The 12,463-nt window shown below is 40.8% G+C and overlaps 1 protein-coding gene across 3 annotated transcripts in view; it reads right to left on the reverse strand.

Moving 5' to 3' along the window:
• The window catches only part of sbf2 (SET binding factor 2), an 87,651-nt gene that overhangs the window by 12,307 nt on the left and 62,881 nt on the right, over nt 1–12,463 (reverse strand). For 2 of the 3 annotated variants that reach the window (XM_070833804.1, XM_070833820.1), the window contains 11 exons: nt 12,241–12,314; nt 9,812–10,007; nt 9,201–9,328; nt 7,206–7,381; nt 6,880–7,013; nt 6,561–6,762; nt 5,930–6,126; nt 5,605–5,745; nt 4,165–4,248; nt 1,583–1,657; nt 275–453 (listed from right to left, as the gene is read on the reverse strand). In XM_070833804.1, coding sequence (XP_070689905.1) covers nt 275–453; nt 1,583–1,657; nt 4,165–4,248; nt 5,605–5,745; nt 5,930–6,126; nt 6,561–6,762; nt 6,880–7,013; nt 7,206–7,381; nt 9,201–9,328; nt 9,812–10,007; nt 12,241–12,314 — 1,586 coding nt within the window. The remainder of the gene's footprint in view (nt 1–274; nt 454–1,582; nt 1,658–4,164; nt 4,249–5,604; nt 5,746–5,929; nt 6,127–6,560; nt 6,763–6,879; nt 7,014–7,205; nt 7,382–9,200; nt 9,329–9,811; nt 10,008–12,240; nt 12,315–12,463) is intronic. The other variant, XM_070833813.1, reaches the window with a different exon arrangement.

The raw sequence follows: 12,463 nt of genomic DNA on the forward strand, positions 1-12,463 counted from the left end.
TATGATGTTATGAATATGAATATGAAGTCCGCCATAACACCACCATTAACTATGACCTCAATGCTAAAACATATAATTTAATTAACACCTCTATCAGTATGAACAAAAACTGAATATTATACATAATTATACATGAAAGCCAACTGAGTGGCAAAACAGTTGCATTGGATTGCAGTAGAATGTACACAGTGAGTGTGGATTTAAAACAGTATACGGTGCTAGAACAACTCATATCCTCTCAGCCCCCAGAGAGCAGCTTTCTTTTCATTCTCACCCTTAAGTGGGACTTTTCCCCGAAGACGTAGAGGGCAGCTTGTTGTTTCAGGAGCTGAGCCTGCAGACTGTTGCTACCTGCAGGGGGAGCCAGATCCTTCCCTGCTAGCCTTGCGCCCACATCTCCTGTCGCCGGGTGATGGCTGAGTCTGCTGCTGGAGCGCAGGCTAGCCCACATGCCTGCAAACACACACAAGCAAACACAAGTCAAACACACACACACACACACACACACACACACACAAGAGCTGGCCTGTTCGAAAGCCACTGATGTACACATGCTGTCAAACAAACTGAGACTGAATGATGAACAACACATGACATGCGGACTACATTTACATGCAGAGTGGTACAACAGGGATTATGTAAAGACCTTCATTCTTTCAGTCCACCAACAAAGCAGTTGCCTCAACAAACTGGGTGTGTTCAGATATTAGAAGCAGAAGTTGTTGGAATTTCTTAGCAAGTCAACAAGTCTAGAAGCCACTTCTCTGAAAACTAGCATGCAATACCCTCCAAACGGCATGATTCACTATCAGGAAGGACATGATTTTTCACAGTAATCACTTTCAGCCTTTTTTTCAGTTGGCTGGTACTAATGTCAGCTTCTGCAACTAGGGCAGTTATCTGAGAGCCTTTGACCAAATGGACTCACAGTGAATTTAGCCAGGTAGCTTAAAATCCTTGCAGGTCATGTTCATACGGAAAGTTCCCAAAGCTCTTTGCGATGGTTTTCACAGAAACGATCAGTAAAGAAACCGTTTACACCTGATTAGCATGACTTTAGAGCTGATATGACATTGACGTAAACAAGTCATCACACACACACAATACCAGAACATGTATAGGATTTTTTTTTTTATATTAACTGGATCCTGTTCCCTTTGAGTCACATTTACAGAATACCAGAGCTCTCTTCATTATCCTGCAGGACCAGGGGGGCCTCATTTTGTGTGATTCATGACTTGTCTGCCATGGCAAACAGCTTCCTTTCCTCCTCAGTCTGGACCCGGCTCTTAACTGACCACAGCTAGGCCTGCTGAGCCAACTCTTTAACAATGGAAAAGGCCACATTAGAGCAGCCACTTTGGTTTGTGAAAAACCACAGCTCCCAGAAGAGCGCTCACAAAGTCAGCGATGATTAGTACTATGTCTCACAAGGTCTTTGTAAGAGGTTTGCAGCGCGATGCAGTGGAGTACGTGACCTGGTTAGTGAGCAGGTTACAGAGAGGAAAAAGGATGAGGCTCAGAGGAAGCGTTAGAAAGAAATGGAGCGCTTTAAGAGGGGAGAGAGACAGTTTGACTATACCTTGTTGGTGAATTCTCTCCTTACTGGCAGGTTTTTGGTTTGAGTGAGTGAATAGCTTAGCTCTGTACTCAAGCACTGGGTGGTTGTTTGTACAGAAGGTAGAGAGAAAAGATGAGGGCAGGGAGAGGGGCATGAAAAAATAAATCATGTCAACATCATATGGACATCACCACCTACACAACTAACCAGAAACAGTCATGCAAATGAAGAGTTACAGTAGAGGGTCAAAGATTGGTCCCCGTAAAGTAAGAAGAAATACGTCTTGGTTTTTAAATGATCAAGAGAATGATTGATTGTCATAGCATGCATGAATATGTTGTCCATTGTTATGACTGATGGATGGGAAGTCTTTTGTGCCAGTTTACCAGGCACAGATGTGTCTGTATCGAACAGGTTATTTGTTCTCTCTCCTCAGGTGGAAACATGTTCACAGAAGTTCACTCTGTACTCCACTTTCCACTTCACTTTGCTAAAGTTACCACAGTTTGCAGAGGTCAGTAATAAATGGGATTTACAAAAGACTGTAGGGAGGAAAATCGAATGGGATTAAACTTTATTTTACAGAAATGTCCATGTCCGCAAACAAAGAGTGAGCTTAACAGTGAACTAGCTATCCGGACGTAAAGGACTGTGCGATGTGACGTTATGTATCGTGTGACGATGGAAAAATGTCTGTCTTACAAATCTTATAGTCTATTGTTTCTATTGTTGTGCTGTAAATCACGGCCAAGACCAGCCAGCCGACTAACGAAGACAAAACGAAGAGCTTGTTCTTTACTTTTTTTCCTTTTACATGAGGGGCTACTGCGGTTGCATGGAGGCGGTTTGGGTATGAAAAGTCTGACATGAAGCAGAGAGCCGTACTTTGCAAATTACAGTCCCCACAAAGGCCTTCAAAGTGATTTCTGTTTACCTTTTCATACTTTATACATTAATATGTTATATTTTGTTATGGGCTTAATTTCAAATTTGAACTAAGATTTTAAAATAATCAAATATGAGTAAGTACCATTTATTTTGTTGAGGATATCATTCAAAATGTAATATCAAATATTACATTAAAATAAATAAATATTTTATCAAAATAAAACTCCCAGTTCCAAGAAGGCGAAGAACAAATCAGTGAATCCAGTAATTATTACTGACTACTGCTGCAGTTATTTGGATAAAACTCATATTCCAAATAATCAGAAGTGACTCGTCATCCTTTTTAGTGTGCCAAAAGTCAGAGTCAGTTTAAGAAAGCCTTTTACCCTCAACCTTCATCTGACGCGGTGACTAACACCTCAGACATGCATAGACACCAAGCACAACATCTGGCTGAGACAAAACACTCAGTACTGATGGTTTCCTCTGAAGGGTTCACATTCCAGTTAACACAGTAATGATGACGTGCCAATTTAACAGTACATTACGTTTTTATCTCTGACATTACAATCACAGTAGTGCTCAGTGGCCAGAAACCGTACAGGTCAAAATAAAGAAAACGTTTTCAGCCTGTGGTTGTATTTAGAGTCTGTTCGTTTTTCTCACTCATACTGTCCAAGTAGCTTTACAATTATTTGTCCTGTGTGTCCATGATTCCAACAGCTTCACAAATATGGGGTTTATGTTTGCTCACATTCATGTGTTATATTCATGGCATTATAACTACTAAAACAAAGTTATTTTATCATTTATATTCTGATATTAACTAAATTAATGGGCGTTCACTCGTACTTCTAAAGTGTGAGGGAATATGTTGAATGTCTGCCTCTAACTTGCTATCTTCCCCGGAGCGTTTCTGTGCTTTCTCATCTCTCAGGTTCCTGTGGATCCTGTGGATCCTGGTCCTGGCCCTGCTGATGTGGTTCTCTGGTTCCTGTGGATCCTGGTCCCGGTCCCGCTGATGTGGTTTTCTGGTTCCTGTGGATCCTGATCCTGGTTCCCTGGTTCCTATGGATCCTGGTCCTGGTCCCGCTGATGTGGTTCTCCACCAGCCAATGGATGTGCGTCTGTCCAGGCTACAGCCTGTCTGTCCTTGGGAGCTGGATCTCTCCTTCACTGTGGTGCTCCCAGAGGTTTCTCTTTTCCCACTGGGTTTTTTTGAGTTTTTCCTTCCCGAAGAAGGAGGGTCATAAAGAGCAGGTGATGCCTCAGACTGATCCACCGGACTGATCCATTGGCCTCATCGACTGCTGGATTCTTTATTAGATTGTTTGTTCGCTTACACTTGTTTATTTCAGTGAACTTTGTAAAGCACTATGAGACACTCTGTTGTGATATTGGGCTATACAAATAAAATTGAATTGAATTGAATTGAATTGAATTCAAATTGAATTGAATAACAAGACCAAAATGGGAGACTAAGGGACCCTGGCAGACCAAAGTGAGTGAAACCAGGAGTGCCTCCATAAACTATTGTGATTAATTATTAATTGAAACTAATCCACCCCTGTTGTAACCTTTGCTTTGGTGGCTAAATGATGCTAAAAGACTCATAGCTGTTGACCTAAGAGACGACAGCTCTGGTGTTTCATATTTAATGTGGCAGCAGGAGAACACATGGTGAGCTGAGTAGGAAACCAGAGCACAACACTCACCTCCTCTGGTAAAGCTGTTTGAGAAAGGGATGTCTAAATGGACTGGAGCCATCTTTGGTATCCTGGATGTCCTCCTGTCACTGCCTGAAGGCAAAACATTCACACAATACACAGGACATTACAACAAGTGTTTTCATAAAGTGATCGCACAAAACACGATGACAAATGTGGACTCCCAACATCTACAAGCGAAAACAAAACTGATTCCAATGATTAGTTAAGCCTTTAGCCTCAGTCTGAACACTGTAACACTGCAGAATTAAAGCTAAATCCAATAATAAGTGCCCTTAATCTCATTTGATCAGTTTAAACACAAGATACATGATGGTTAAATGAATAACAGAAATGTAGAGTGTGTGTGTAAATGTGTGTGTGTGTGTGTGCATGTGTATGAGCATCCTAGACATTCGTGGGTCCTGTGAGTGTGTGTGTATGTTGTCCAGTGTGTTCAGGATGCAGACAGGAGGGGGTGAAGTCAGAGGAGATGGATGGGTTGGACAGTGACCCCAGGCTGTCCTGTGATTCTTACATAACCTTTTATTGTACAAATTTCCTTCCAAATGTTACCAAATATAAGATATAGTATTTCTCCCACACAGTCAGTCTCTTTCTCTCACCGCCTCAGACACACACACACACATTAAGATAAGTGGGCAAAAAAAAAAAAAAAGAAAAAAACCCAAACTGCTGACCAGAGCAAACAGAAAAGGGAAGAGAGTGATTGCCTGGTGGCAGAGAAAAAACAGAGTCGCATGAACAAAAATAATTCTGGAGAGTGCAAATCTGCAGTTTTTCTCTTTATCAGAAGAAATGAACTCCATGTGGCCTCTGGTCCCTCGCAAACAAACACAGTTTTTTCCCACGGTGGAGCCAAGGCCATTGCACAGAAAATTCAGGTCATGTAGGATCACTGGCAGTCAGGTGACGTAGCTTTGGTTTAAGGACAGTTAAGCCTCGCAGGCACTGCTTACTGAGTCCCTGCAGACGTCACCAATCCAACAGTTGTAATTATGTTGGTTATAGAGTAACGCTGTGTTGACAATGTTTGGAATTTTTGCCAAATTATTGTACTTTTCAGTTTTGGAGCTAAAAACAGACAAATCTTGAGTTCTATGATGGTACGGACACTTGATCTGTAATTCTTTTCAATATACCTTTTGTCTCAAATAATGTGAAGGTGGTATATCACACTTAACTAGTTTAGCAGTAAGTATGTCATCATTAATTGATGTGAGCTGTTGTGAGGTGCCCACCTGTGTTTGCTTCATTACTATCCAAAAGCAAGTTGGACTTATTTGAGATGTTCATATAGTTTCAAAGTCTTTAGATATAAGGGCTCTACAATCTGTCTGTTTGACGTCTGTTCAAAACAGTCAAGTAGCAGAGTGAACTAAATAAATGAAAAAAAGGATTTTCGTTATGATCAGTGTCGTGATGTACCTGGTGAGAGGCCAATGAGGGAGCGGTTGGACAGGGTGTTGTTTCCGTTCATTTTGAAGTAGATGGGGATGGAGTTGAGGATGGCTTGCAGGTACTTCTCTTGTTCAAGACTACTGGAGGAATCTGAGGATGAGGCTGGAGCTAAAGGCAAAACACAGCACTTAGTTTAGACAGGAATTAATGACCATCATTTTAAAATCAGTTTGAATTTCAGGCCACATATCGAGACAAACCATTCAAAGATTTCCTGTTAATATTAGCATTAGTTAGCTGTAGTAACATGTTAAAAGTACAGAAAGACAGCATAGCTGTGCCTATTTAACACCTGTTGAGGAGGGGTTCTGCGACTTGAACAATCCCACCACACTCTTGCCGTGGAAGCCTCCTGAGCGGAGCAGCACGGCTTTAGTACGAGGGTGTTTCCAACACACGACAGGCAGACGGTTGTGTCTGTAGCAGCGGGCCACTTTGTGCAAGCTGCTGTCCTGTACTGCCTGAGGAACCACCAACAGCCCCGGATAACTGGTGGAGAGAGACAGAATAGAAATCTCAAACACAACTATTAAGAGAAACAATGTCTAATGTCGTTAATGAGCCACTTGTTCATACACGAGACATGAAGATGCAGCTGAATAAATGGTCTCTTATTGAATTCTCAGTGGGATTATTACTGTGTTAGTCAGAGCATCTGGGTTTTTGTATAACAGGTGGAATTTGAATCTAGTTGTCTCAATTAACAAGTCAAACATCTGTCTGCCAGGTACAGGAGGACTCCCCTCTGGCTTTTTGAGATACTGGGGCTTACAAACTTTCTGGCAGGGCTACAAATCGTGGAAGCTAATACACTCGTCACCGCTGTGCTACGATTAATGGAATCAGAGCGGATCAGCAGGATTCTGGATTTTATCTTGAGGCACATTTAGCTGCACTGCCGCAGCAACCTGTGAGGTGTTTACCTGCGGCAGAGGGAGTAGAGTCTGTTTACGGCTGTGATCCTAAACTGGTCGCCTGACTTGGAGCGAGACGAGCTGGCGGTGATGGTGCCAAGGCCCATACGCTGGTAGTCACGGAAACAAGACTGCTCCACCAGCTGCTCCATGGTCGATTTCTCTGACGCTCGGAGAGTGCTGCTGGGCGGCGGCTCACCATCGTCTGATACTGAAACACACACACACACACACACACACACATGCAAAGGTCAGTTACATTTTTACATTCATTATATTTTCTTCGGCCTCGTTCTCCCTCCACAACATCAGGTGTCATGTCCCTCACTTGAAATGTCATCATCTTCGTGCCAGGTCATCCTGCTGCCTCTGTCGTTCTTCTTCAGTGTGGTCTGGCTACCACGGCCCATGGTGATCTTTCCCGCCCTCTTTGCCCCCTTGACAATAGTCTTGGACAGTGTTCTGTGAGGGACAAAAGGCAGACAGCAACATAATTTACTGTGTGTAGTTTTAGTGTCAAAACAGGAGGATTTTTCAACGGTTCCAGTGGAGAAACTTCTGAGCCATATATTAATTTGCACAAATTTTTCAACTGGAACCGCAACTCTATTCACAATAAGCAGTAGGTCCAGAATTTGCTGCTGTACCACAGACCTGAAGCCAGTGTTCCTCTCTTTTTGCTTTGGAAGCATGAGCTGAGGTGCTGTTTGTCCTGCTGCAAAGGCAAAGGAGCTGAAGATGGATTGTGGGTAGCGGATCCTCTGGAGGTGTTTTCTGAAGATTTCCACCATCTCAGAGCTCACCTCCTCATCAAAAGCCACCTTTATCAACTGTAAGAGATATTAGTGAAAGTCATTATTTAACAACACGAGCAACAAGACAGACATACCATTTCATATTTACTAGAGCTGAGACTGATCCAGTCCTGTATTGGTATTGGGAACAGTATCAACAAAAAGGAATGTTTGGAACACAAAGGAGGATGAATGTTAGGATTGAAATATGGAAATGACCAATTTTGACTTTGACTCAAAAAGAATGTACTGTGCTGACAGTAGCCAGTAATATTGTGAAAACATTATGATCATGATCATCTACCAAGGAAAATTTGATATGACGTTCATTTTGAAATGATGCATTATTATATCTGTGTCAAATTCTATTTTATGTCAGTGATTGCGACCAAACTTGATGCACACATTCAGATGTTGAGCTTTGCTATGCAGTCTTGAGATATTCTGCTACCAGGGGCGCCACTTATGCAACAAGTTTATATCCCGTAATTGGCTAAAGAGATTCTTACGAAACTGGTTCTCACTCTCTAGGGTCATGGCTCACTCTATAATTTTCAAACTATAAAAAAAAAATCAATAAAGATATATATCTTCACAAGTCTTCATTCATACGTTATCAGAAGTGACACAGACATTCTTTGATATCAAGTGTTTCAAATGGTGCTCACATCAGTCAAACGCTGAGTCCACAGTGATATTAAATATCTTGCTGCAGTTTGTGTGCTCAACATTTTCTATTTCATCTCATTTTTAAATAAATTTCAATTAAATATTTGACAACAGACTTGAAACCAGCAGAACTGTAGCCCCAACAGTTGAAACTGTGAATATCTTAAGTTCTGTGATCTGCCTTCTGTTTTCATTATATTCATCTCTCAAGTCATCTACATCTTTGCTCTGTCGTCTTCTGCTCTGAAAATGACATTTTTTGTGATTTTTTTTCCTCACAATCCTGTTTACAGCATGTAAACAAGAACCACGTGGACTTGTTTGCCACTTGCAGCTATATTTACCCTTAGTTTTTGGCACCTTATTACCCTGTTACATATATTTCAGTTTAATATTACCCAGATAAAACAACTGCAAATACCAAGCAATTTCTTGGTTATTGCTTTGGCAGTTACTTAATCATTACCTCTTTATTATCAAATAAAAAAATTATTACTATGATATTGCCAAATGCTACGTGCAGATCTGCAACTTCCACATCAACAGGTGATTGGTAAAACAGCCGACGTACGGTTTTCACAACACACACCCACATCCACTGTCCAAAGAGTGTGGAAGCACAACAAAACTTAAGAGATGTCCACACCGGCCAAAGGACCTACACTCCAAGAATATGGTCACTTTCATCATCCGTGTTAGTAAAAAGACAGGAATGAACCATAAAAACTTTTACAGCAGCACATCTAAAGTCTAAAAACACATGCTTGGCTGAAAATTGCTTTTTATTTTTTGTTAAAGCTGATGTTATGAAACACAAGACAGCAGGGTTTCTAAAAGATGCACCACACTGATTGTTTATTATAATTTTAAGTTGTTACTGCTTATATACTAGCTTGTGCAGGTTGTGAATCCCCTGGAAGCCCAGTGAATTGAGAAAAAGCATTGAGTCAATGTAATAATGTGAATTTATTGAGAAACATGGAGCAAAGAAGCACAGGTGACATTACATGCTACTTCCTCATTGCTATGATTTGCTCAAACAATGAGTTTATTTTTTAATTTAATCTAAAAATCGCGATGAAAATGACGCTCATTAAAATACACTGCATTACGTCCACCCATCTGTTAAACATCTTTAGTGACTTGAGTCCATATTAGAGTAACATGAGAGTGTTTCAGTGTTTACCTGAAATGATGCAGAGCGGAGCTGCAGGCCTTCCTGCATGTTCTGCTGCAACTGGTTCTGGATGCTGATCTTCTTCTCTTTGGTCAGCGTGGACACTGGGAACGCTCTGATCACTGCCTGCTCCCCCACTGCACACAAACAGGAGCAAAAATCAACATTACGTTACTAAGATGGCGGCAAGAGAGATGGGAAATTACATGAAACAAGCGTCCCTGAGCTGAGTGTGAAGTGATGACGTTTCAGTTCACAGTCGTGGTTTAACATGCTGACCACCGACGTGCTCCACCTACAAATAACTTTAATTGTATAGAAAATCATTGCAGTAATCATATTTAGTCAGAATTAGAAGGCATTGTTGCCTTGATGTTGTTACCTTAATAACAACATGAAGATCACTCAAGGGATAAAAAATAAAAAACATTTTATTTGATTTGAGCAGATGGTATGTTTTAAATAAATGGGACCAAATCATGCCTTCTGTTATGTGATCAGGTAACAACTGATCTGCAGTCCAAGAAAAAAAAAAGTATGTTAAAAAACAAACATTTCTTTATAAACTGAACAATAGCTAAGAAATATAAAATGTGATTTTTCATTTTTGTGGCATTTACCCAGTGGATCATGGGGGATGCCTTTGAAAATGATGCGGTATGTGGTGAGAAAAAGAGCTCCCTCTGCTGGCAGGATGTGTGGGCCCCCCAGGAGCCCCCCAGTGGCCTCCTCTCTGCCGTCAGGGTCCAGAAGCACGCGCAACCCCTCTGATACAAACTCCTCTCCAGGAAGCAGTGCTGGACGCAGGATCTTAGGCTGACGGGAACAAAGAACATAATAACACAAAGGGTCAGACACAGCCACACAAACTGTACCTGTCTACGAGCACGTCTGAGCTTTTTTTCCCCATTACCAGTAAGGTACTCAAAATAAGGGACTTACGGAGAAAAACATTTGCATCCGTGAATCAGATTTTAAAAAACCAGGAAATCAATTCAACATTGTAATGTCAAATCACAACACATGACCTTGTTGGAAAACTTTTAGCTTCACATGCTCGTCATCATGAAAAACACACATCTTGCAAGCAAACTAAACATTAGAGTGTATCCTTAAAACAATAAATTTGCCAACAAAAATGAATTGATACTCTCTGTAGAGACCAATGGTTCATTTCAACCTTCCAAGGAAAACTCATGATCTGTTCCGTTTATCCAGTTTATTGAACTGTGTAATCACTGTTTTACAAAGTTTGTGTTTTTAAAATGTAATCATATGGACACTGACTGACATGATGCGTCTCCACTTTTGGAATAAGGCTTATTGATCTGCCGAGTTTCTCCACACAATGGCAGATCACTATAATACATTAAATTGTTCAAAATGCTGTATACACAAGAACTACCTTTATTCTACTTAGTGGGTGTAATCAGCAATCAGATGTTAGTACTAAAGGTAGAAGAATTTTAGAAGTTTAATAATAGTGATTTGCCAACATTATTGTCAGCAATCACACTCTCACACTTCTAAAGGGAGAATAACCGAAAACATGCAGTGTGCTACATGACTAACATATTAATACATTATTAACATTATTTAATACAATAACACCATATGACCAAGGTGGCTTCCACAGCCAGTAGAGAAACACTCAGTTGTTCCACCATCACAGATATGAACGAGGAGGAACATTAGATCATTCACAGCATTTCCCATTAAGGCCAAACCCAACCTGGGGGAGGTTGAGGTCTGGCCAGGAGATAATGAGAACTCCTTGAATCTGTCCTTGAATGGACAGCGAGACCAAGAAGAGAGTCCCTCTGCACCTCATTACTGCTGCGAGTTCGACTTCTTATTGGAGCTGCACCTTAAATACATTCATTGTTTTCCTTCTCAGTGTTATTGCTACCATTACTACTACTACTCTGACATGCCGTGAATCCACAGTCACTGTTGTTTACACACTTTTTAGTATGTTTTGGCATGCTGCTTGCTGCTCAGAGTCCAGGATGGAAGCTTTGTCCAACACAAAAATGTGTGAGAAGTTAGCCACAAAGCACAAAAGACAGTCTGCCCAGACTGCTCACCGCGGTCTCCAGGTTGCTCCCGAGGCAATACTGGCATGGTTTTTGTCTGTGTGCATCAGCGTGTGCATGAGTATGAGCGAGTGCAAGAGGAATTAACAAGAGCTGGTCGATATATCACACAGCAGGGTCCAAAAGGCCAATTGGTAAAATCTGAATATGCGATGATGACTGGAAAACTGAACAGACTAAACTGCACATGAGGACATACAACTAAGAGTGATTATGTGTCAATAAAAACCTTCATTAAGTGAACAACAGAGTGGATATTTGTATATATTCATCACGAGGTTTTAAGATATGTAATTTATAGTTCTGATGTCACTTTAGGGTTAACCACTGTTTAACACGATCTCTCTGTTCTCGTTTCTTTCATAATCAACTTTCAGAAAAAGTTAAATGTTTTCCTGAGGTTTATTAGTCCATAGTCTAAAATCTATTCTTTTATCTAGTGCTTGCTATTCATGAAAGTGTACAAGCTAACAAAAAGGTTTGTTGACAAAAAAGTTCAACAAAAATGGGCTTGTTTTTGTATGCATTATGTCATTGTCATTGTTTATCCATCACCCATGACATCAACCAACGCTCTGTATCTTCTTTCCAACCTTTTTGCTGTAATTTAATAAGTTTCCTAAAAACATCTAGACTGTTTGGTCCTTCCTTTTCCATTATCACAGCCTAACACTCAATTTGCTGTCCTTCTCTAAAACTGACGACATTTAACTTAAGAGTTTTTGGCTTGTGGGAGAAGTTGTTAACTGAATGCTGAAACAGAAATAGACAACAACAATATTACATTATTTTAGTAATTTGCTATATCACAAGTTAAATATGTAGTGCAGAACAGGAATTTTGAGTCCCACTTTGGCTCATTATAGTTCTCCATGGCTACCCCATATATAATTGTGTATATATACTGTACACAGAGTTTCAGTCCCAGCAGCCAACTGTAGAGCAACACTCACCTTCTGAATGGGAGGTAATCTCCTGCTCTCCCTGTGAACTGCTTCTAGAGCCTCCATCTGCATCGCTACGATTCCTGTGGGTCAGACGCTGGGGTCAGTCACCATATGTACACACACAAGTGCACACACAGAGCTGGTACAGAGAAACACATGCCAGTCCACATGCTCCTACGACCAGATTGTGTATTTACAGATTTTAAGGTCATTTAACATGTCAGAAGTT

This window comes from Pempheris klunzingeri, chromosome 1 (genome assembly GCF_042242105.1).
Source record: "Pempheris klunzingeri isolate RE-2024b chromosome 1, fPemKlu1.hap1, whole genome shotgun sequence".
Classification (NCBI taxonomy): Eukaryota; Metazoa; Chordata; class Actinopteri; order Acropomatiformes; family Pempheridae; genus Pempheris; species Pempheris klunzingeri.